This window comes from Somniosus microcephalus, chromosome 10 (genome assembly GCF_052327205.1).
Source record: "Somniosus microcephalus isolate GS21.2 chromosome 10, FLI_Smic_1.0, whole genome shotgun sequence".
In the NCBI taxonomy this organism is placed as follows: domain Eukaryota; kingdom Metazoa; phylum Chordata; class Chondrichthyes; order Squaliformes; family Somniosidae; genus Somniosus; species Somniosus microcephalus.
In genome coordinates this window covers 198,657,466-198,681,137 of record NC_140996.1, presented here as the reverse complement: position 1 = coordinate 198,681,137, position 23,672 = coordinate 198,657,466, and the positions used below count along the sequence as shown (strand labels likewise).

The following is a 23,672-nucleotide window of genomic DNA, read 5'->3' as shown; positions in this document are numbered from 1 at the left end:
GATGTTCAGTGGTGGGGTAGTGGTATGGGGGAAGTAGGAGGAGGTGTCAGAGTTAGTGTTCAGCCTCTGCAAGGTAGAGAGGTCAGTTCACCAAACGACAACAGCGCCACCCTTGTCAGCATGCTTAATGACAATGTTAGGGTTGGACCTGAAAGAACGGAGTTGTTGCAGGTTCATAGGGTGGTAGGTTAGAGTGAGTGAGGGGAGTAGAGAAAATGAGACAGTCGATGTCACGCCGGCAGTTCCCAATGAAAAGGTCAAGAGAGGATAAGAGGCTAGAGGGAGTGGTCCAGATAGAACGAGAATTCTGAAGACTGGAGAAAGGGCCCACTGTTCAGGGAAGACTCCTGGCCAAAGAAATGGGCGTGGAGGTGAAGCCAATGGAAGAAGAGCTCAGCATCGCGTCAAGCTCGAAGTTCAATGTTTTGATTTTGCTGTCTACTTGGCAGCATTTGCTAAAATTGCCCCATAATACACTAGCCAAAGCAATGATGCCGTAGTATCGGAAATTTGCAAGTAGGAGGCAACTTGGAAATTTGAAAACAATAATCCCGTCTTCTCAATGAGCACTCGGCTGGTGCATCCTAGTCTCATTCACCTCCATGAGATCGGCGCTTATTTGACAGACTCCCAGTTATCTGCTGAAGCAAAAGAGCAGCAACAAACAGAACAATGGTAAATAACATGATTATCAATGACCTCTTTCTACTGTTTGCCAAGCACCTTCACCTCCTTCCGTTCCTTCAATCTGAAGTTCTGCTTTTCTTCTTGAACCATTTCTGTACAGCCACAAAAATTTCTAAAAGCTATATTATAAAATGTAGCACCTTGAACGAATACCAACTTAAACAGCAGAATATTTTACAACTTTATTTGATTTGCTCATTGCCTAATTTTTAGCAGGCTATTGAATGAAAAGGTAGGCCAAATTTTTAAAAAGAACCAGGAGAGAACTGAACACACTAAGAAAAATCACAACTTAAATCTGAGGCTGCACTTTTAGATCACTTTGGTATTTGTTATTAAACTCAGAGGACACTTTTGCCCTAAAGGCAGATTGGGTGCATATTAATGCAAGAAATGGCAGTATAATTTGGACATCAAGCCTCAATCTGATACCCGATAACCCTAAGTGGTGTGAGACCCCTTGCAAAAGGTTGTCTGACACCACTTTGAGTTCACACCCACAGCAGTATAAATCCTGTCTAATGTTAAGCCACTTTTTAAAACTGCACAGGGAGCTATATGAAATGGCTTTTAATGTGGGGGCTTAGTCAGGCACATGCAGTGTACATTCATGTACACATTTTAATCTCCTGGGAAGTGCAAATGAGTGCAGTCCCACGCGCCGCTCCTCAGTAATACTTCCACTCTGATGTCCGGTTGCTGTGGGTGGGAATTCTCACGACGGTTTTGTGAGATTTTGCAAAATACTGGGAAAATTCCTGTCCACTACAGCATTCCATCCTTCAGAGCAGCAGTAGGTAGACCCCCAGTGTGGCACTAAGAGGCAAGGGGAAGAATGCAACCCAAAACTGAGAGGAGAGGAGTGAAAAGTTCCAGCATGAAAGGGGAGAATTATGCCAGTTTGAAATATGGATGAGCGGGAGAAGAGTCCCAAGATTAACAATGGGTACGATAGTGTAGTGGTTATATGACTAGTAATCCAGAGGCCTGGACTAATAATCTAGAGAAAGCGAGTTCATAATCCCACCATTTCAGTTTGAGAATTTAAATTCAGTTTAAAAAAAAAAAAAACATGTAAATTTGGAAATAAAATCTTACCAATAAAAGTGACCATGAATCTATCGGATTGTCTTAAAAACCCGAAGGAAACTTGCTGTCCTTACCTGGTCCTACACCAAAGTGGTCGACACTTAACTGAATGGATAACTGGGCCACTTCAGAGAGCAGTTAAGGGCAACTGGGGATGGGCAATAAATGCTGGCCTTTCCAGTGACACCCGCATCCAATGATTAATAATGAAAGCAAAGCCTGTGTGAGTTAAAGCGGAGAGGAAGAGAATAAACTTGAGAGAATGGTGGCGTGTCAGTGTGAAATGGAGGACGTGGGAAGAGAAGGACTCTGAATTGGTGGTAGGGAGAGAATTATGCTTCCGCGCCACTGACGACCATATAAACAATCAGATTAAATAACTAGCTGATTTCACCCCAAGAAATTAGGGCAAATTCCAGCAGTTTTTGCCACAGTCTTCCACTCGGCAGTGCTAGAATGTTGGTTACTTCTGCAGCTTAGGCTACAATAAGCCTGTTGTCCCCACTGCACTTCCAGTGTAACTACAGATTATGAGCCGATATTCAGGACTCTTTCCGAATTGTCAGTTTTTTAAACGATTGGTCAGCTTTTGCATGTTTCTTTTTAAGTTAATGGCCCAGAAATTCGTGTCGGGGGCTTCCCGCGGGTGCAAGCCCCCGACCTACACTTACCTAGCGTGCCGGCAGTTGAGGCCTGGGCCTGCGTGGATTTCCTGTCTGTGGCCCGGTCCAGCTCCCGGCGCGCTGTGCTTGCGTGATCCAGCGGCGTACTTAGTGCGATGCGTCGGCTGGGATCACGTGAGCACTGGGCAACCAATCGGAGGAGGGAAAAGTCCATTCATGAGTTTGACAGAAAGAACTGTCAAACTCATGAAAACTCCAGGCGCCCAAAACAGTGCTTAACCTTAAAATAAATTTGAAAAAAAATCTCACTATTTAAATCAACTATAAATAACATTAAATAATTATTTTAAACAATAATTTAAATTTTTGAAAAAAATAATTTTATAAAAAATCGGGGCTAAAAATACACTCACCTTACTGTAAAGTATTTAAAAATAATAAACCTGTGGAAAAAATGCTCTAATTTTAATTAATTGACCACTTACCTTTTAAAATGAAGTCCTTACGCCTGGTTTTTAGATGTGCAAAAAGTAGAGGCCTTCACGCACAGGCAAACCTGTTTTAAAAAAAAAAAAAAAAAAGTTCAACGCGCACGTGCAGACTCCTGCGTGCACGCGTTCGACCTCTGAACCCCTTGGTTCAGAGGATCGGAAATGCCGGTTTCCCGCGCATGCGTAGTGCATGCAAGAAACCGGCACTTCCATCGGGTCCACGCGTGAGTACTCCATCCGTACTCACGCGTTGGGACCCGAATTTCTGGGCCAATATGTAAAGATCTGTTAGTACTGTAATTGTTTTTGTCGCCTCATTTTTAACGCTGCTAACAAATATAGTTGCACACTGGATGTAGTGATTATGGGAAGAGAACCTGCCAACTCTACACGTGACTCCAGTCCCACACTAAATGGTTGACTCTTAATGCAATAAAGGGAACTAAGGATGGGTAATACATGTCAGTGTTGCCCACATCCTGAGAATGAAAAAAAATAATCATATGATTGTAAATTCAGTACTCAACTGTTTACAACTTTTGTTTAACAATAGTATATAGCAATAAAATGCTTTGTGATGGAGCACTCCGATAGTGAAGTGGGTAAATGTATCATATGGTGCATGCATAAACCATAGAGACCACAAGCCCAGCTTTGATGTCTGGTCTTTGTTAAGCCAGAATAGCAATTTGGTCTCAATGCCAAAGGGATTGGGGTGGGGGGAGGTGGCGGGACAAAATATGAGTTCCTGCTCCTGGTCATTATCCAGTAACATATCTGGACGTTTATTGAAAGTGACCTTCACAGTAGAATAGGCTGCTGACACTGTCGAGGCTCACACATGAAGCGTGGTGACTTGGGTGAGGGCTGCATGGAACCCAAGTACATCAAGAGTACACTGCCCATTAATTACTCCCCTATATAATATAGGACATGAAACCATATATGAATGTGTGGCGGATACAGCAGATTTTATAGTGATTATTTGTAAGCTTTGCTAACTTTAAAGGTCTCTTTTTCAATTAATAAAACTAATTTATTTTTCCCGCAGATTGCGTATTTTTGATAGTGGAGTGATGGTAGTTCAGCTACAGTCGCACAATGAAGATGAAATGATTGCTTCAGCGCTGGAGACTGTAAGGAATTTTCCTTTTAATAATCACTAATGTTTAAACGACCTATGGTTTAAATAGTCAGCTACAGGATATTCGGTAGGGGCAGCGATCTATCAAGAACGAAACCATGACATGGCACCCAGCCTAATTACGTGAATGACACCGTATAAGCAAACACAGTAATGTGTCATTTTTATATTTAAAAAAGGCATGAAAAAGTGGTGCAAATCACAAAGTATAAAATGTTTAAAGAGCACCAGGTTTATGAAGCATATTTTAACATGCTATAACCCTTCCATTCCATTCTACATACCTGTCCCCATCTAGGGAGACAAGCATGCAAGCTGCTCCCAATTAACCGTCTATTTAGAGGTTGCAGGAAAAGCCTAAGGCAACTTGTCTTTATTTTTTCCTCCCTAGAGGGATATATCTGGTGTCTTTGGATATTCTTCCCTATTGCCATGGTCAAAATCAGAAACTTCTTGTATAGAGAACTGTCCCTACTGTATGCACAGCACATTAATACACCACCAGAGCATACCTCTTTTTATACTGCTCAGCTAACTAGCTGTCTAACAAATGATAGGATATTTTTCTTCTTTTTATTTCTGCACACAGGTGTCAGAGAAAGGTTTCCTTAGTTCTGAAGAGTATGCTAAACTCGTGGGCATTTCAGTACTCCTGGCCAAAGAAAGGTAAATAATTATTACAGAATTGTACGTTTGAGCATTTTATCAAACGTTATTACACACTTGCCTTTTCACTTTTTTTTTAAACCCAGACTACTACTAGCAGAGAAATTTGGCCACCTGTGTCGTGATGACTCTGTTGAAAGCCTGCGATTTTACCCAAATTTGTTTCTGACACAAGACTGAATATTCACCTGTGACAATCTGTGCTGTATTTTCCTCGGAGCCCAGTGACTGAGCTGTGCGTCGGCGTATCGCAGAATTACTAGATGAGCTTGCACTTCAGAATGTCGCACATTTAAATTCAGACGCTTCAAAGCCAGCGTGCCATAGAAAGGTACAGCCAGTGATAATTAAATGACGTACAGGACTCTACTTTGTATGTATGTTCAGGGCATAAGCAATTGCCCTGGTCCGAGCTATACTTTTTCTTTGAGTTGCACCAGTTTTATTTTGTAGCATTGTGCAACTGGTTTACTTCTGGAGTCAAACCCGATGAAGCAAAGCTGATGAAGTCAGACTAAATTAAATCTTAGTGTAAGACTTCCACAAGTTTGAATTCTTAACTCCCTGCATGTAAAGGTTTTTTTTATTGTGCTTTTATAATAAGGGAGGTCCTTAAATCAAGTTCCCAGTAACCAATGTCGAGGGTTGTTTTAATTTTGATATATCAAAATTCATCTCTGACATTTTTTGAATTTTTATGTTCTCGCCATTGTCAACACACTATTTTGCCTTTTCTGCTTTCACGTTCTTTCAGGTTAGTGTTTTCCCCCATATTTAATTGTGACTTGCTCCATTTATAGTTTTCCTTGTCTGTTCTTTGTTTGTTACACTGCCTTTTTTGATTTATTTCCCTTTTTGTTGCATTTTCTTTTGCCCTGCTTTCATCTTTGTTTTTCTTCATGGGGTAGGACAAATATAAAGGGCAGGTCAAGAAGTAGTCAGAAAGAAAACCTCAGAGGTAGCAGAATCAGTTGGGAGGCTGTGGGAGAAATGTTTGAGAGACTTTTAATCAAAGGAAGGGGAAGACCTAGACAAAAAGGAAATGGAAGCGATATGCTTAAATCAAACCAAAACATTAGGGATAGGGAGGGGACGAAAGAAGAAAGGGCAACAGATACAGAAGTAAAACATAGCCAGGATTGAGTGAAAGAGAAGTCTAGATCCAGCAAAGGATCTGTTGAATTTCCCTTCTCTCAAAAATCCTGTCTTAATGCCATTGTTAAGACTTTGCGCAATAGAAAAAAAAGTATTTAGTCGTCACTCTGCAATGTGTGAATAAGCTTTCAAACAGGCAGAGTACTGTATTATGGATTTTAGAGGATGGAAAATGGTATGACAAGCACATGGGAACAAGATGTCGTTTTTTTGTTATTTTTAAAATTGGCCAGTTACTACCTCTATATGACATGGACACTCCTGTAGCTCTAATTTGTAACTGTTTGGTGCCTGATTTTCTGTTATTAGCTTCACCTGATTAGTGACTTTTGGATTGGTATTGTTTCTGTAATATACTGATGAATAGGGATAACATTCAAAAAGGCGAATGGAGATAGGCCAATGATTATTTAAGCCGTGAATGTCATACATGTGGGTGAGGCTAACTAAGTTGGGGTTCTGTAGGATCAGTAGATAAATTATGTCAAATGGATAATGTCATTACAGTAGGAATATTACACTATCCATGATACGCTAGGGCAAGCATGTTTAACTTGCAGCTCTATGGTCACATGTGGCCCCCACCGAGCACTGGCAATTGGTCCTCAAAGCCTGGGCAATTCAATCCCTTTTCTTATTTGCTAGTTTGTCCTGTTCCAATTTTGTAGGCCTGGAGGTTTGAAAGGAGCTGTTTTTAGCACTCATTTGTGTATCAGAACACCAAGATCTGTTCATGTTAGCAACTTGAGATATATACTAATTAATGGGACATGGGTTTAAACTTTATAGATGGCCGCCGAGTTTCCGTGGCACATACCCAGGTCGCATTTGAAAAGTTTGGACAACCCTACTTATTAGAGGTAATTTTATGAGTCGGTGCTGTCGGCAAGGAGTCTCACCTGCTTACGGCGCAGAATGGAAATTTGGGGCCACACTGCCCATGATTTTCCAACCAAATGGTCGGTGGGCAGTACTAGCTAGAAATTCTGATGCGTGCTCCCATCAGATGAGGCTCCCCTATGGCAGTGCAAACCCATAAATTTGAACCTGTTGTGCAAAATATGTCCTCTAACACTCCTATTTTACTGTGATGCATTGTATTTATTGTGGAAAAAATAAATGGCATGTGCAGCAATTGCAAATCAATTTGGATGCAACAGTTCAGTTGTAAACATTTATTAGAGGTCTATGCTGCGATGGAAAATGTGTAAAATTGGCAGCATATGTTTAAAACTGTTTGAGAACTTTTCTGGGGGGGTTATGGGGGGAGAGTTTTTAGATCCATAAAATAAAGATTTGTATTTACCTCTGTTTTCATGTGTGTGTTAATTCTGCGTTTCTTTTAAACTCATGTCTGTCTGGGAGATCCCTGACTGTCTGAAAAGTTATCTTGATGGATCATAGTCTAAAGCATTAAAGAACAGTGCTCAGCCCGCCCGAAAATTACATCGATAACCAAATGAAAGACCTACACAATTAACCAGTACTATATGCATCTTTCACACTAGTGCATGTCATCAAATTTAGGGGTATAGGCAGCTATTTTTTTATCTTATTTGCAACTTTATTTTAAGTAGTAGTCACAGTTTACAGCCATTAAATCGCCCTGCATTGGTACTTTTATAGGGGGAGTGTTTGTATTAAGGAACGGAAGAGAAACAAAAAGTTCTCGGCAGAATAAAGTTGTCATTTTCAAATGTGTCTACAAAAACGGAGCTTAATTTTGTAACTAGAATGTCTGGGGGGACAAATTCAGTATCACCCCGTTTGGGGCGCAATTATCGGCCGGGCGCAAAGTTTAGCGCCTGGCGCTAATTATCGCCTCTGACTGCAAACTTGGCTTCTATCGTCCCTGGAAGTTATTGGAGCGCTAAATCAGGTGCTACACACCTCTCTTACGGCGCTAACGCTGAGGAGCGAGGCGCTACCCCAGAGCGCTGGCGAAGCTCGTGATGTCAGTCAGCAATGGAACACAGACACACTGGCGCCGGCCAGTTCTTAAAGAGGGTCGATCTTGCTCTCCATCCACACCCTGCTCATTGCAGCCTTGAATCTCGGCCTGGAGAGACCTGTACATCAAATCTGCTGGAAAGGACAATGGAGAGGCCCAGGGAAAGATCTCAGAGTGCAGCCCCCACAGTCTTCTAAATCGTTGCAAGGAAGGTCAAATCAAAATGAACCTGCAAAGTGCTGCTCAGTACCCAAAACTCCTTCACACAGCGTTGAATCTCTCCAGAAGTGTGTGTCTCTCTCAGAATGTGTGGTGCAAAAATGTCGCCAACAAAAAAAGGCAGGAAGCGGTTGCCTTTAAATAGTGCTCCCCCAGTCCCTTCCCGACTGCAAAACGCTCCCCTCAACCTGTCGTTGCTAGCGGCAGGCAGTAAGACGGGGCGGCACTCAATATCCGGTCCGGGACGTTGCACGCTCGACTGACGTCATGATCTGCAGGCGCAGGAGATCGTGGCGGTAGTGTTTAGCGCTGCCGCAAAATGTCTGGTCAATTTCGCGAGTGGCGCAAACATCGCCGCGCCTGGTCGCTAGTTGCTTTGCGCCCCATTAGCGCCCTAGGGTGCTAACAGGAGGCACAAAGCAACCGAATTTTTCCCCCATGGTGTTGAGGGTTCTGTGCTGATTGATGGTAGTGTCCATCTGTGGACATCTTGTAGAGTCTAATTGTATCTTTAAATGAATTCTGGAGCACATCGAACTTGTGCTGAGGGGCCTAGGTGATGGAGCTGTAAACAGACTCGTTGACCTGGATTATGAGTGAGAAACTAGTGAAAACAGATTCAAAATTAACAAGCCTCAAGTGCGACAATATTAGACCCCATCCACACACAAAATAGTGGATATACAGATAAAAGCAATTAGTGTTGTGCTAATTAAATGTTTTGAAAAAGCTGGACAAATGTGTGTTTGGGAACAGAGGTTAAAAGTCCTAAGGGCAAGTATAAACTGAGAACATATGAAAAAGGACAGGAATAGACCAACTGGTTCATCAAGCCTGTTCCACCAAGACATAGTGCAACCTTCACACACCATCAACCCAACTCCTCCCCAAATCATGCCATGAGAGGCAGAAAACCAGTGGAAAAATTCTCAGGCCAAGTTAGGAAACAGACTGTGGAAAATTCCTTTCCATTCCCCAAATGCAATCAAACAAGCTCCTGGAGACTGCAGCAACTGATACTGCTTGTCACAGTTATCATGCCTACTCCCGAAAACTTGAAGGAACTCATCCAACTTCCTTTACAAGGCCTGTAGCAAATCCACACTCACTGTACATTCTGACAATCTATTCGAGATGTCATTGACTTGGAAAAGAAGTACATCCTGCCCTTTAACCTAATTCTGTTTCTTGCATTTTGTATTGATGCCTGTCTCCTCCCTGTCTATGCTCAGTTAACTTATCCACCTGAACAGAATCGATTCTCTTCATCATTTAAAGACTTCAATCATATCTCCTCACAGTCTATGCATCTTCAGTGGAAAAAGCCCCAGTTCCCTGAACCTACCCTATTAACTGGAGTTCTAGGATGAAGCATCTTTCTGGTAGCCCTCCTCTGGACCTTTACTAGACCCTCGATATCCCCCACAATGTGAGGGGACTAAAACTGGACACACTATTCGAGATGTGGCCTTATCAAGGTAAGTATCATATTTCTAATTTTGTATTTAACTGTTCTAGCTATACACCCCAGCACTCTTTGTTAACTATAAATTGTTCTCTCTCCATCCCCCTCCATTCATCAGATTGTCTAAATGCTACTTCTCTCCCTGGGACCACTGTAAAATAATCAAGATTACCCACCACTATAAACAAGATGTACCAAAATGCTTCCAGAGTTATGAAAATAGTGTGTAATTGGATGTCTCAAATTCACAAAGTATTTATTGTCAGGATTGAGGGATGGTCAGTCCACTAAAATTTGTTTATGGTCTTATGTTACAGCAGATAAATTCTATTTTTTCTAATATTTATATATAGATCAGCATTTTCAGTGTTCGTGTTGGCTCACTGGTAGCACTCTCTTGCCTCTGAGTCAGAAGGTTGTGGGTTCAAGTCCCACTCCAGAGACTTGAGCACAAAATCTAGGCTGGCACTCCAGTGCATCACTGAAAGAGTGCTGCACTGTCAGAGGTGCCGTGTTTTGGATGATGCATTAAACCGCAGCCCCGTCTCCCCCCTCAGGTGGATGTTAAAGATCCCATGGCACTATTTTGAAGAAGAGCAGGGGAGTTCTCCCTGGTGTCCCTGCCAATATCTATCCCTCAACCAACATCACTAAAAACAGATTATCTGTCATCACATTTGCTCTTTGTGGGAGCTTGCTGTGCGCAAATTAGCTGCCGCGTTTCCTACATTACAACAGTGACTACACTTCAAAAAGTATTGACTATAAAGCACTTTGGGACATCCGAGGTCGTGAAAGCCACTATATAAATGCAAGTCTGTCTTTCTGCCACTATCATTTAAACATTTTTTTTGAAAAGATGAGTTTAAAAAAGACATTATATTGAATATATATGAAGCAGTCCATGCCTGCATGCAACAAAACCTGGATGACATTCAGGCTTGGGCTGATACGCGATAGGTAACATTTGTGACACAGAAGTGCCAGACAAAGACTATCTCCAACAAGCGAGAGACTAACCACCTCCCCTTGACAGTCAATGGTATTAACATCGCCGAATCCCCCACCATCAACATCCTGGGGGTCGCCATTGACCAGAAACTTAACTGGACTAGCCACATAAATACTGTGGCAACAAGAGCAGGTCAGAGGTTAGGTATTCTGCAGCAAGTGTCTCGTCTCAAGCCTTTCCACCATCTACAAGGCACAAGTAAGGAGTGTGATGGAATACTCTCCACTTGCCTGGATGAGTGCAGCTCCAACAACGCTCGATAAGCTCGACACCATCCAGGACAAAGCAGCCGGCTTGATTGGCACACCATTCACTCCCTTCACCATTGGCGTACCGTGGCTGCAGTATGTACCATCTACAAGATGCACTGCAGCAACTATCCAAGGCTTCTTCGGCAGCACCTCCCAAACCCGCGACCTCTACCACCTAGAAGGACAAGGGCAGCAAACGCATGGGAACACCACCACCTCCAAGTTCCCCTCCAAGTCACACGCCATCCTGACTTAGAGGTATAGCGCCGATCCTTCATCATCGCTGGGTCAAAATCCTGGAACTCCCTACCTAACAACACTGAGAGTTATGTATTGTGTGTTCTATTGTGTGTTCTCCTCCCACCTGTGGTGGCGCTGTCACAGGAGATAAATGGTTGGGTGTTCTCTGTTAAGTTTAGCTCTCTTTGTTTGGAACTTTCCAGAACTTCCTTTCCTTCCAATAAAGCACTTCATGTTTGAATCTGAGTTCTGAGTCCTAAATTGTGTCTAGGTAGAAAGGTACCGACACCACAACAAGTGGCAACGAGGAGCGGATGAATCTGCGTACGTTACGGGTGCAGTGAGTAAACAGAAAATTTAATTTGAAACGTGAGATGGCTACTATATTAGGACACATCGGTAATTTTGATGAAAATGTGGAGCAATGGAGCGCTTATACAGAACGTTTTGACTATTTTGTATTGGCGAATGCGGTGGCAAATGAAAAGGTCGTGCCTACCTTTTTGAGTGTAATCGGGCCGAAGACATTCAATTTACTTCGCAGCCTCGTGCAACCAGATAAGCCAGGAACTAAAACATATAAGCAACTAGTGGAAATTCTTGGAGCACATTTTTCACCAAAACCTCTGGTTATTGCTGAGAGATTTAGATTTCATAAACGGAATCAAGAGGAGGGGGAATCAGTGATGATGTTTATTGCTGCTTTAAAAAGGTTGTCGGAACACTGCCAGTTCAAGGAGGTGCTGAATGACACCATTAGAGACAGACTTGTGTGTGGTCTGCAAAATGCAGCCACACAGAAGCGCCTTCTTACTAAGGACAACCTTACTCTTGAAAAGGCCATTGAAGTTAGTGTCTCCATGGAGATGGCGGAAAAGGAGGCTCACCAGTTGAGTTCAACAGGGAGAGTTCACAAGGTGTCGTCTGAGCTTAAAGGTGCATGGAACGGCACATGTTACCGTTGTGGGAAAACAGGCCATCACGCTAATGACTGCTGGTGTACGGAGCTGGAATGCCGAAATTGTGGCAAAAAGGGTCACATTGAACGCGCCTGTAGAGGTTAAAAAAAAGAACAGACAGAGCTGGGAAGCATGGAAGCAAAATGTCTGTATTTGGACAAGAGAGGAAAAAGAGTGTTCATTCAGTGCAGTATGATAGAACAAGCAAAACAGAGGGGAGCGACACCTCTGAGGAGGAAGAGGTGCATATACTGATGGTTGCAGGTGGTTCAAATGGCTACTGGGTGTCACCACTGATGGAGGGACAATCAGTGCGGATGGAGGTGGACACAGGCGCGGCTGTGTCCCTTGTTTCAGACACTGTCTACAACAAAATGCTAAAGCATCTTACCCTTCAGCCAACAAACATTGTGCTAAAGACGTATACCGGCGAACCTGTGGCCATGAGAGGCGTCATTGAGGTGACAGTTAAATTGAACGGACAGACTGCAAAACTGCCACTATATGTGGTAAAGGGAAATTACCCATCGCTACTGGGACGTGCGTGGCTAGAGAAAATCACGCTGGACTGGCCTGCAGTCCGCATGATGTCAAAAGGGGAGTCAGGTCTGACTGCAGTGTTAAACAAACATGCAGAACTCTTCAATGGGGAACTTGGGAGCATGAAAAAGATCAGCGTGAGACTGGACATTAAACCTGACAGCAAGCCGAAGTTTCACAAAGCCCGACCTGTACCCTATGCAATTAGGCCAAAAGTTGAGGCTAACTTGGAGGCCTTAGTCGAGAATGGAGTCCTGGAGCCTGTGAGCGTGAGCAAATGGGCCACACCCATTGTTCCTGTCCTGAAAAAGGATGGATCTGTTCGAATCTGCAGGGATTTTAAAGTGACTATTAACCCGGTGCTGTCTGCGGAACAGTACCCTCTTCCCCTCATTGATGATCTTTTTACGGGCCTGGCCGGAGGGCGAAAGTTCAGCAAAATAGACTTATGCCAGGCTTATCTACAAATGCATGTCGATGACAAATCAAAGGAGCTGCTGACAATTGTGACACACAAGGGGTTATACAGGTACTGCCGCCTTCCGTTTGGAATTACGTCGGCCCCTGCTCTATTCCAAAGGACAATGGATCAGATTTTGAGTGGACTGCCAGGAGTCCAGTGCTACCTGGACGACATCCTTGTCACTGGGACAAATGAGGAGGATCATCTTCTGAACTTGGATGTGACACTACAACGACTGAAAGAGTACGGACTCAGTTCGTAAAGACAAATGTGAATTCTTTCAGTCTTCAGTTGAGTACCTGGGGCATGTGATTGACGCTACTGGCCTGCATAAGGCGCCGTCGAAGGTCAAGGCGATCGTGGAGGCCCCAGCACCCCAGAATGTGAGCCAGTTACGTTCATTTCTGGGGTTACTTAACTACTATGGGAAGTTTATTCCAGACTTAGCAACATTGCTGAAGCCGTTACATCAGTTGCTATGTCAAGGCAAAACATGGAAATGGACTGAACTGTGCAACGAAGCTTTCGCCCAAGCAAAGAAAGCATTGCTGAAATCGGAGGTCCTGACACACTTCGACCCAAAGCTACCCGTGCAGCTAGCATGTGATGCATCACCATATGGTGTGGGAGCAGTCATATCCCACATCATGCCTTCGGGTGATGAGAAACCTATCGCCTTCGCATCACGCACCTTGAACAAGGCCGAGAGTAACTATGCGCAGATCGAGCGCGAGGCCTTGGGAATCGTTTTTGGAATTCGAAAATTTCATCAGTACCTGTTTGGGAGAAGGTTCACACTCCTGATGGACCACCGTCCATTGACTTCAATCTTCGGGCCCCACACCGGAATTCGTCTCTCGCTGCAAGCATGATGCAAAGGTGGGCTTTACTGTTGTCAGGACATACATACGACATCAAATATCGCAAATCAGACTTGCACGGCAACGCAGATGGTCTCTCGAAGCTACCCTTGCCTGTTACTCCCCCAGAGCCTCATCAGATAGACATCTTCTACTTTAGACAAGTGGAGGGAGCACCTGTCACTGCAGTTCAGGTGCGAAGGTACACCCGCAACGATCCAGTCCTGTCTGAGGTAATGGACGATGTCATTCGAGGGAGAGCTATAGGAGATTCTCCTAGTTTGAAACCTTACGTTTCAAAAAGAAATGAGCTCTCCGTCCAGGCAGGTTGTCTTCTTTGGGGACGCCGTGTCATCATTCCGCCACCTCTGAGGGAACCTATACTGCAACAACTTCATACAGGCCACAGTGGGATGGTTCGGATGAAGGAAATGGCAAGAAGCTACTTCTGGTGGCCAGGTCTCGATGGGAATATTGAGGAGAAAGCCAAAACATGTTCCCCATGTCAAAGGGTCCGGAATGTTCCACAGCTGGCAACCCTACACCCCTGGGATTGGCCTACAGAAGTGTGGCAGCGAGTACATGTGGACTTCGCCGGTCCTTTCAAAGAGAAGATGTTTATGGTGGTTGTGGACGCTCGTAGCAAGTGGCCAGAGGTCGCTGTGATGAGGTCTACCACGGCAGAGAAAACAATTGAGAAACTTCATGAGATGTTCAGCCGTTATGGCTCACCGGAACAACTCGTAAGTGACAACGGTCCACAATTTGTATCACAGAAGTTTGCAACCTTCCTGCATGTGAATGGTGTCCAACACATCAGGTCTGCGCCCTATCATCCCTCTACTAACGGCCAGGCAGAAAGGTTTGTGCAAACTTTGAAGCACGCCTTGAAGGCATCGCAAGGTCAGGGCTCAATCCACCAACGTCTGAACAGCTTCCTGTTGTCCTACAGGAATGAGCCGCATGCCACAACCAAAACTTCCCCTGCTTCGCTCATGATGAAGAGGCAGTTGCGGACAAGTTTTGACTTACTCAAACCTCCAAGGGCAGAACAGGTTGTCCATTGTCAACAACAAGCTCGAGTTGAAAAGAGAGAGAAAAGAGCCAAGGAGAGACGGTTTCACCCTGGAGAGCATGTCCTAGCTCGAAACTACAACACTGGACCGAAATGGGTTCCTGCTACGGTGATCGCGCAGACGGGCCGTGTGTCTTACACGGTTGAGACTGCTGAGGACGTCGTCTGGAGAAGACCGACAGATCAACTGTTGCTAGGAGCAGAGATAGCCACAGAGGCTCGAACGGCTGGTTGGCCTGAACTGTTTCCGGATGATACCGCAAACCAGCATCCTTTGCCACAGTGCTCTTCTCCAACACAGGAAGTCATAGAGACTTCTGTGCAAACTCCTGACTTTCGACTGACACAGGCACCTTCTCCATCCAGGCCTGTGTCAATGCCTACTGCTGTGGAAGCCAGCGATGACCGCTGGTATCCTGTCAGAGAGCGGCGGCCTCCAAGACGCTTGGATCTGTAGGCTTAGTGACTTACCCACAAGACTGGGGCAGAATAAACCCCAGGGTAAAGTCAGGGTTTGAGGCAGTCTACCTCTACCCTAGGTTTGTTGAGTGCATTGAAAGTAACTTACCTGTTGAGGAATAATGTGGACCTTCCATTTAAGAGGGGAGGAAATGTTATGTATTGTGTGTTCTATTGTGTGTTCTCGTCCCACCTGTGGTGGCGCTGTCACAGGAGATAAATGGTTGGGTGTTCTCTGTTAAATTTAGCTCTCTTTGTTCGGAACTTTCCAGAACTTCCTTTCCTTCCAATAAAGCACTTCATGTTTGAATCTCTGAGTCCTAAATTGTGTCTAGGTAGAAAGGTACCGACACCACAGCAGGAGTACCTTCACCACACGGACTGCAGCAGTTTAAGAAGGCGGCTCACCACCACCATCTCAAGGGTAACTAGGAATGGGCAATAAATGCTGGTCTTGCCAGCGATGCCCACATCCCACAAACGGATTTTTTTTTAATTGGAGACTTTTTCAATTTACCTTCACACTGCCATGGCATTTCAGCTCTCAATCCCGTAGAATGGTGGTTTATGCCTGTGATCCCTGCACAATTAAGGCCCTAATCCCAACCATGTTTATGTTGGGTGGTGCCAGGAGGAGGTTTGTATTCAGCCTTGTGGGGGAATAGAGGCAGTCGTCACTGAGCTCCTTGTATGGGCTGGAGAGACTGAGGTTCTGGGAAAAATTAATTCAAAAAAAGGAGGGGTTTAATCCTTTAATAAAAAGTAAAAGTTTCCATTACTTAGGTACAATTTAAAATCTGGAAAGCATAGAAAATCCTTACTTTAATACAATATCCATCATTGTGATATATAAGTTTCTATGGTTATGTATTTTAAAGAAAAGTCAAATGTACAATTTTGTTTTGCAAATGATATTCTCAACAAGCCCCGAAATGTGTTGTGTCTGGAGAGATCTGAAGCACAAGGAAGCATGTTAATCATTTTACCATTTTTCTGTGGTGAAGACAGAAATAAGAAGAAATACTTTCTTCAGCAACCCAACAATTTATTACAATGAACTGCCTGAAAGTATAAAGTATAACTCATTTTAAGAATTCCTATTGGTTGCTAAAATTGGAATCAGATTCTTAACCACAGTCTACAATTGTGAGGAGTGGGGAAGATATATAATCTCTTGAACCTTTTCAGCAAGTGGCCTCTGCTATTAGATTTTTATAAATTACATTTTTACACGTGTTGCTTGATATCTGAGGGATGAAATTCCTGTCTTTGCTAATAATCGCGAAACAGTGGTTGTGTATAAAGTGATAATATATCACTTTTAACTTAAGTATACTTTTTTGTAAAATTATTGAAGACAAAAATGTTATCCCTCCCTCTTTCCCCCCAGCCCTGTTTCTGTCCAGAGATAAATGTTATTGAACTAATAACAAAAATAAAATGACAGCTATCACTTATGAAATAAATAAAATTTACCTACTTTAAGTAAAACACTTACCAGCGGCGCAACTTCCTCCAAGATCCAACCGACAGTGACCGTCATGGTGACTGCACAACTGAGATCACTTCTGAAACAAGTCACTGCTCTAAGCACAGAGCAGAAACCAAACACCTCCTGAGCAATTAGGTGGCAAGAACAACAAAGGGCTGGATTTTGCCAATGGGGAGTTTTTGGAGGCGGGACTCCCACTTGTCGGGTTTCAGTCCCGCCTCCATCAACTTCTGGCCAACCCACACTATTTTCCCTTGATTGACCATGTTAAGCCCGCCTAGCGGGCTTAGCAGGCCAATTAAGGGAAAGCCGGTTACAGAGAACATAGAAACATAGAAGATAGGAGCAGGAGTAGGCCATTCGGCCCCTCGAGCCTGTTCCGCCATTCAATGAGATCATGGCTGATCATCCAAATTCAGTACCCTGTCCCTGCCTTCTCCCCATATCCCTTGATCCCTTTAGCCTTAAGAAATATATCTAACTCCTTCTTGAATATATTTAATAAGTTGGCCTCAACTGCCTTGTGTGGTAGAGAATTCCACAGGTTCACCACTCTCTGGGTGAAGAAATTCCTCCTCATCTTTGTCCTAAATGGCTTACCCCTTATCCTTAGACTGTGACCCCTGGTTCTGGACTCCCCCGCCATCGGGACCATCCTTTCTGCATCTAGTCTGTCTAGTCCTGTTAGAATTTTATAAGTTTCAATGAGATCCCCTCTCATTCTTCTAAACTCCAGCGAATATAAGCCTAATCGACCCAATCTCTCCTCATACGTCGTTCCTGCCATCCGAGGTATCATTCTGGCGAATCTTCGCTGCACTTTCTCCACGGCAAGAACATCCTCAGATAATAAGACCAAAACTGCACACAATACTCAAGGTGTGGTCTCACCAAGGCCCTGTACAACTGCAGCAGGACATCCTTGCTCCTGTACTCGAATCCCCTGGCTATGAAGGCCAACATACCATTTGCCTTCTTAAGCGCCTGCTGCACCTGCATGCTTGCCTTCAGCGACTGGTGCACAAGGACACCCAGGTCTCGTTGCACATCCCATTTTCCCAATCTATTGCCGTTCAGATAATTTGTCTTCCTGATTTTGCCACCGAAGTGGATAACCTCGCATTTATCCACATTATACTGCATCTGCCATGCATCTGTCCAATCACTCAACCTGTCCAAATCATACTGGAGTTTCTCGGCATCCTCCTCACAGCACACACGCCCACCCAGCTTTGTGTCGTCTGCAAACTTGGAGATATTACATCTAGTTCCCTCGTCTAGATCATTTATATATATTATGAATAGCTGGGGACCTAGCACCGATCCCTGCGGTACCCCACTAGTCACTGCCTGCCTCTCGGAAAAAGAGCCGTTTATTCCAACTCTTTGCTTCCTGTCTGCCAACCAGTTCTCTATCCAAGACAGTACCTTACCCCAATCCCATGTGCTTTAACTTTGCACGCTAATCTCATGTGGGACCTTATCGAAAGCCTTCTGAAAGTCCAAATACACCACATCCATTGGTTCTCCGTTATCTATTCTACCAGTTACATCCTCCAAAAATTCCAGTAGATTAGTCAAGCATAATTTACCTTTTGTAAATCCATGTTGACTTTGTCCGATCCTGTCACTGTTTTCCAAGTGCTCTGCTATTACATCTTTTATAATGGACTCTAGCATTTTCCCCACTACCGATGTCAGGCTTACCGGTCTATAATTCCCTGTTTCCTCTCTACCACCTTTTTTAAATAGTGGGGTTGCATTAGCTATCCTCCAATCCATGGGAACTGTTCCAGAGTCTATAGAATTTTGGAAGATGACCAGCAATGCATCTACTATTTCTGGGGCCACTTCATTAAGTACCCTAGGATGTAGATTATCAGGCCCTGGGGATTTATCGGCCTTCAATCTCATCAATTTCCCTAACACCATTTCCCTACAAATACTGATTTTACTCAATTCCTCCCTCTCATTAGACCCTATGTTCCCCGACATCTCTGGGAGGTTATTTGTGTCCTCCTTTGTGAAGACAGAACCAAAGTATGTATTTAATTGGTTTGCCATTTCTTTGTTCCCCATTATAAATTCCCCTGATCCTGACTGCAGGGGACCTATGCTTGACTTCACCAATCTTTTTCTCTTCACATATCTATAGAAGCTTTTACAGTCAGTTTTTATATTCCCTGCAAGCTTACTCTCATATTCTATTTTCCCCCTCTTAATTAATCCGTTTGTCCTCCTTTGCTGAATCCTAAACTGCTCCCAATCCTCAGGATTGCTGATTTTTTTGGCCAAATTATATGACCTCTCCTTGGATCTTATGGTATCCCTAATTTCCCTTGTTAGCCACGGTTGAGTCACCATTTTTGTTTTATTTTTATGCCAAACAGGGATGAACAACTTCTGTAGTTCATCCATGCGATCTTTAGATGTTTGCCATTGCCTATCCACTGTCAACCCTTTAGGTAACGTTCCCCAATCCATCCTAGCCAACTCGTGCCTCATACCATCGTCGTTTCCTTTATTTAAATTCAGGACCCTAGTCTCTGAGTCAACCACTTCACTCTCCATCTTAATGAAGAATTCTATCATATTATGATCGCTCCGACCCAAGGGGCCTCGCACAACAAGATTGCTAATTAATCCTTTCTAATTACATAATACCCAGTCTAAGATGGCTTGATCTCTAGTTGGTTCCTCGACATATTGGTCCAGGAAACCATCCCGTATACACTCTAGGAATTCCTCCTCCACAGTATTGTTACTAATTTGGTTAGCCCAATCTATATGTAGATTAAAGTCACCCATGATAACTGCTGTGCCCTTATTGCATGTGTCTCTAATTTCCTGTTTAATGCCAACATATGACCTTTCATCTGTGAAGCTGTCAAACACTGACGTTCTCTGTAGTTTGATGAGTTCTTGAATACAAGAACTCATCAAACCTCTTTCTTTTGCAGAAATTAAATGGTTGTTGCATTGGAGAATGCAACAGCCATCTATCATCTCTGCCGCGGAGATGCAAGACTCTCCGTATACCCACCGATTGAAGCCTGCAGGAAGAAACAAAGGTAAGTAATATTTTTTTAACACTTTACACTTACCTCACATACTCGCCTCTCCACACTTGCACCCATCACTTACCTTCACAGTGCACTTTTGCACCCCTCCAACCCCCACAGACCCACTATTCGCCTCGGTGACCCTGGCGGGGTTCGCAGCCTTCAGGAAGCCTGCACTTGTGTGGGCAAAATGGGGATAATCTTCTTATCTGCCTGTTAACTACCTGTTAATAGGCAGATAAGTGGCACTAAGTAGGGTGGGCACCCAGCCCCAAATTGTGCCATTTTCCTGGCAGTCCTGCCTCCCTAGGGCTGGCAAAATCCAGCCCAAAGAGTGTAACTTCACTTTTGGAAACATCCACAAGCAATTGATTTTTTTTTAAAACAGCAGCAAGGGTAAACCTGCCTCTGTGATAGATTCCTGCATAGCTGTTATAACAAGACCATTTATCATGCCCTGATATTTGCATTCTCTGAGGAAGTCACATATCCAGCATTTTCATTAGATATCCCTTTGACAGCACTTCTCAAACCTGCGACCTCTGCCACCTAGAAGGAGAAGGGCAGCAGGCGCATGGGAACACCAGCACCTCCAAATTCCCCTCCAAGTCACACACCATCCTGACTTGGAAATGTATCTCCATTCCTTCATCGCTGGGCCAAAATCCTGGAACTCCCTCCCTAACAGCTTCACCACACGGACTGCAGCAGTTCAAGAAGGCCGCTCACCACCATCTTCTCAAGGGCAGTTAGGGATAGGCAATAAATGCTGCCTTTGCTAGCGATGCCCACATCACAGGAACGAATAAAAAAAATAAAAAAAAGTCTGTTTCTCAGAAGCCGGAATACGATACCATATTGAAGGCTCCAGAGCTCTATGGCTGACTGTGCTATGCATTAAGAAAATCACTCCATTTCAGGGCTGTGTGATTGAGAGAATCAACAAGTCAAGGGCCTAAACCAGATTGACAATCACATGGTAGCTGTGTTTGAGATGTTGTAGCAGCTACTTATTCTCTCTGATTACTGTGACAAATTGGCAGTAAGGATATTGGACTAGTTATCAAACTCTGACTATATCCTTGTGGGAATAGACAATGTTTACTCCTGTCCACTGGGATAGGACAACACCAGTTGACAGGGACCACTGAAATAGGCAAGCGGGGAGCAGCTAATTCTTTGAGTAGGGTTTTGAGAATCCTGGTCTGGGTTGGCTGGCTTTTCTCCTCCCAGTACGGTATAAAAAAGTGTTATTATTTTTACTGAACATTGTTACTTACTTTGTTTTAAATTAGAGGAAATAATTATTCCTTAACCACAGCTTTGTATAATAACTGTGCTAGATGTTTCATATACCAAGTGTTTTAATAATAACTTTGGACTGCTAACAAGAAATTCAGACATTTTAATTGCAGCCTCCAGTTCCCTGAGAATACTTCTTTCCCCCTCTAAGTCTCCCCTTTTTATCCCTCTCCTGAAGGTAGTGACCTATGTTGAGGAATGATTCATGGGCACCTGTATTTTGTCAAAGCGGCAATTACCCACTGAAGTATTGGGGAAGCTATGTACATTTTCTAACTCTGATTTTAAGTCCTTGTTATTCTGTCAAAACTGCTGTTCTTGCCGTGTGCCAAGAACTGCATAATTCGCAGGGGAATGGAGGCTGTGATTAAAAGATTTGAATTTCTTGCTACCAATCCAAAACTCTGTTGTTAAAACATTTTGTCCATTGAAAATGCAGTCTATTTTTATTATACAAAACTGTGGTTGAGGAATTATTAAAAATAACTTCCTCTGACTCAAAACAAACTAGTTAACAATGTCTCCGTGAAAACAATGTACTTCTTAGTACTCTGACTGGAAGGAGAAAAGGTGGCCAGAGAAAATCTACAATCATCACTCACTACTCCAGGATCATCCTGGAATGGAGAGGTAGACCCTGGCTTTGTTTCTCTACTACCAATTATCTCCTTTGGACTGCCCCCTCCACACTCCCCTCCAACAAGTGCTGGGAGCTCATGGACTTCTTTGTCACTAAGATTGAGACCTGCCTCTGTGGCATCTCTCCCTTCCCCTTGCCAATCAGGCCAACCAAGCCAAACTTCCTCCAAAGCTCTCACTTGCCTCAGCCCTGAATCCACGACTTTCTCTACCTTCTCTCCTATCTCCCCTATGCTCTCTCTGAGCACATCATGTCCATGGGACCCACCTCCTGCTCTCTCAACCCCATTCCCACTAAGCTGCTTGCCATCCAACTTCCCTGCCTAATTCCATGCTAGCTGACATTGCAAATGATTCTCTCTGCTTGGATACAGACCCCCTCCCTTTCAAAACCACCCTCCTCTAAAATCCCACCTTTGTCCACTTTGTCTTACAAACTACCACCCCATCTCCAACCTCCCTTTCTTCTCCAAAGTCCTTGAAAGTGATGTCTCCTCCCCAATCCATGACCATCTTTTATGCAACTCTATGTTTGAACCTCTCCAATCAGGTTTTTGTCCTTGCCATAGCACTGAAACAGCCATAATCAACATCACAAATGACATCCTCTGTGGCTGTGAGTGTGGTGTAGCATCCCTCCTCATCCTTCTCATCCTCTCTGGAGTCTTTGATACGGTTGAACAACAACCTCCCTTCAACGCCTCTCTGTTGTCCAGCTGAGTGGATCTGCTTACTTATACAATCATAGCCAGAGCATCTCCAGCAATGGTTCCTCCTCCTGCCCCCACACTGCTACCTCTGGAGTCTCCCAGGGATCTATCCCGGGCCCTCCTCTTCCTAATCTACATGCTGTCTCTTGACATCATCTGCAGACATGGCATCAGGTTCCACACGTACACAGAGAGTATCCACCTCCACCATTCCGCTATGTCCTGCGTGAGCTGGAAGTTCATCCAGTTAAACAATGGGAGGAGCAAAGACGATGGCATACTCCATACCCTCGCCACCAATTCCAGCCCCCTCCTGGTCACTGTCTCAAGTTCAAGCTGACTCTTTGCAACCTCAGCATCCTATTTGACCCTGAGCTGAGCTTCCAACCCCATAGCCGCTCCATTACAAAGAGTGCCTGCTTCCACCTTCGTAATATTGCCTGTCTCTGCCCCTGCCTCAGCCCACTTGCTGCCGAAAACATTCATCCATGCCTTTATAACTTCCAGACTCGACTGTCCCAATGCTCTCCCATCCTTCACCCGCCATAAACTTCAGCTCATCCAAAACTCTGCTGCCCGTATCCTTTCTCACAGCAAGTCCCATTCAAAAGGTGCCATCTTTGGGATGAGTTGTTAAACTCTCAGGTGGACGTAAAAGATCCCATGGCACTATTCAAAGAAGAGCAGGGGAGTTCTCCTGGTGTCCTGGCCAATATTTATCCCTCAACCAACATCACTAAAACAGATTATCTGGTCATTATCACATTGCTGATTGTGAGAACTTGAGTGCAAATTGGCTGCTGTATTTTCCTACATTAGAACAGTGACTGCACTTCAAAATTACTTATTGTATACTGTATTCGCTGCTCACGATGCAGTCTCCTCTACATTGGGGAGACCAAATGCAAATTGGGTGACTGCTTTGCGGAACACCTCCGTTCAGTCCGTAAGGGGGACCCCGAGCTTCCGGTCGCTTGTCACTTTAATTCTCCGCTCCACTCCCACTCTGACCTCTCTGTCCTCGGCCTCTTACACTATTCCAATGAAGCTCAACATAAACTCGAGGAACAGCACCTCATCTTTCGATTAGGCACTTTACAGCCTTCTGGACTCGACAT

The 23,672-nt window shown here is 44.1% G+C and overlaps 1 protein-coding gene across 3 annotated transcripts in view; it reads left to right on the top strand.

Moving 5' to 3' along the window:
- Positions 1-7,161, top strand: part of vps36 (vacuolar protein sorting 36 homolog) — a 100,650-nt gene extending 93,489 nt beyond the window's left edge. For all 3 annotated transcript variants that reach the window (XM_085999432.1, XM_085999433.1, XM_085999431.1), the window contains 3 exons: positions 3,942-4,026; positions 4,624-4,700; positions 4,787-7,161. In XM_085999432.1, the coding sequence (XP_085855558.1) occupies positions 3,942-4,026; positions 4,624-4,700; positions 4,787-4,880 (256 nt within the window). In that variant the 3' untranslated portion in view covers positions 4,881-7,161. The remainder of the gene's footprint in view (positions 1-3,941; positions 4,027-4,623; positions 4,701-4,786) is intronic.
- Positions 7,162-23,672: the final 16,511 nt, after the last annotated feature.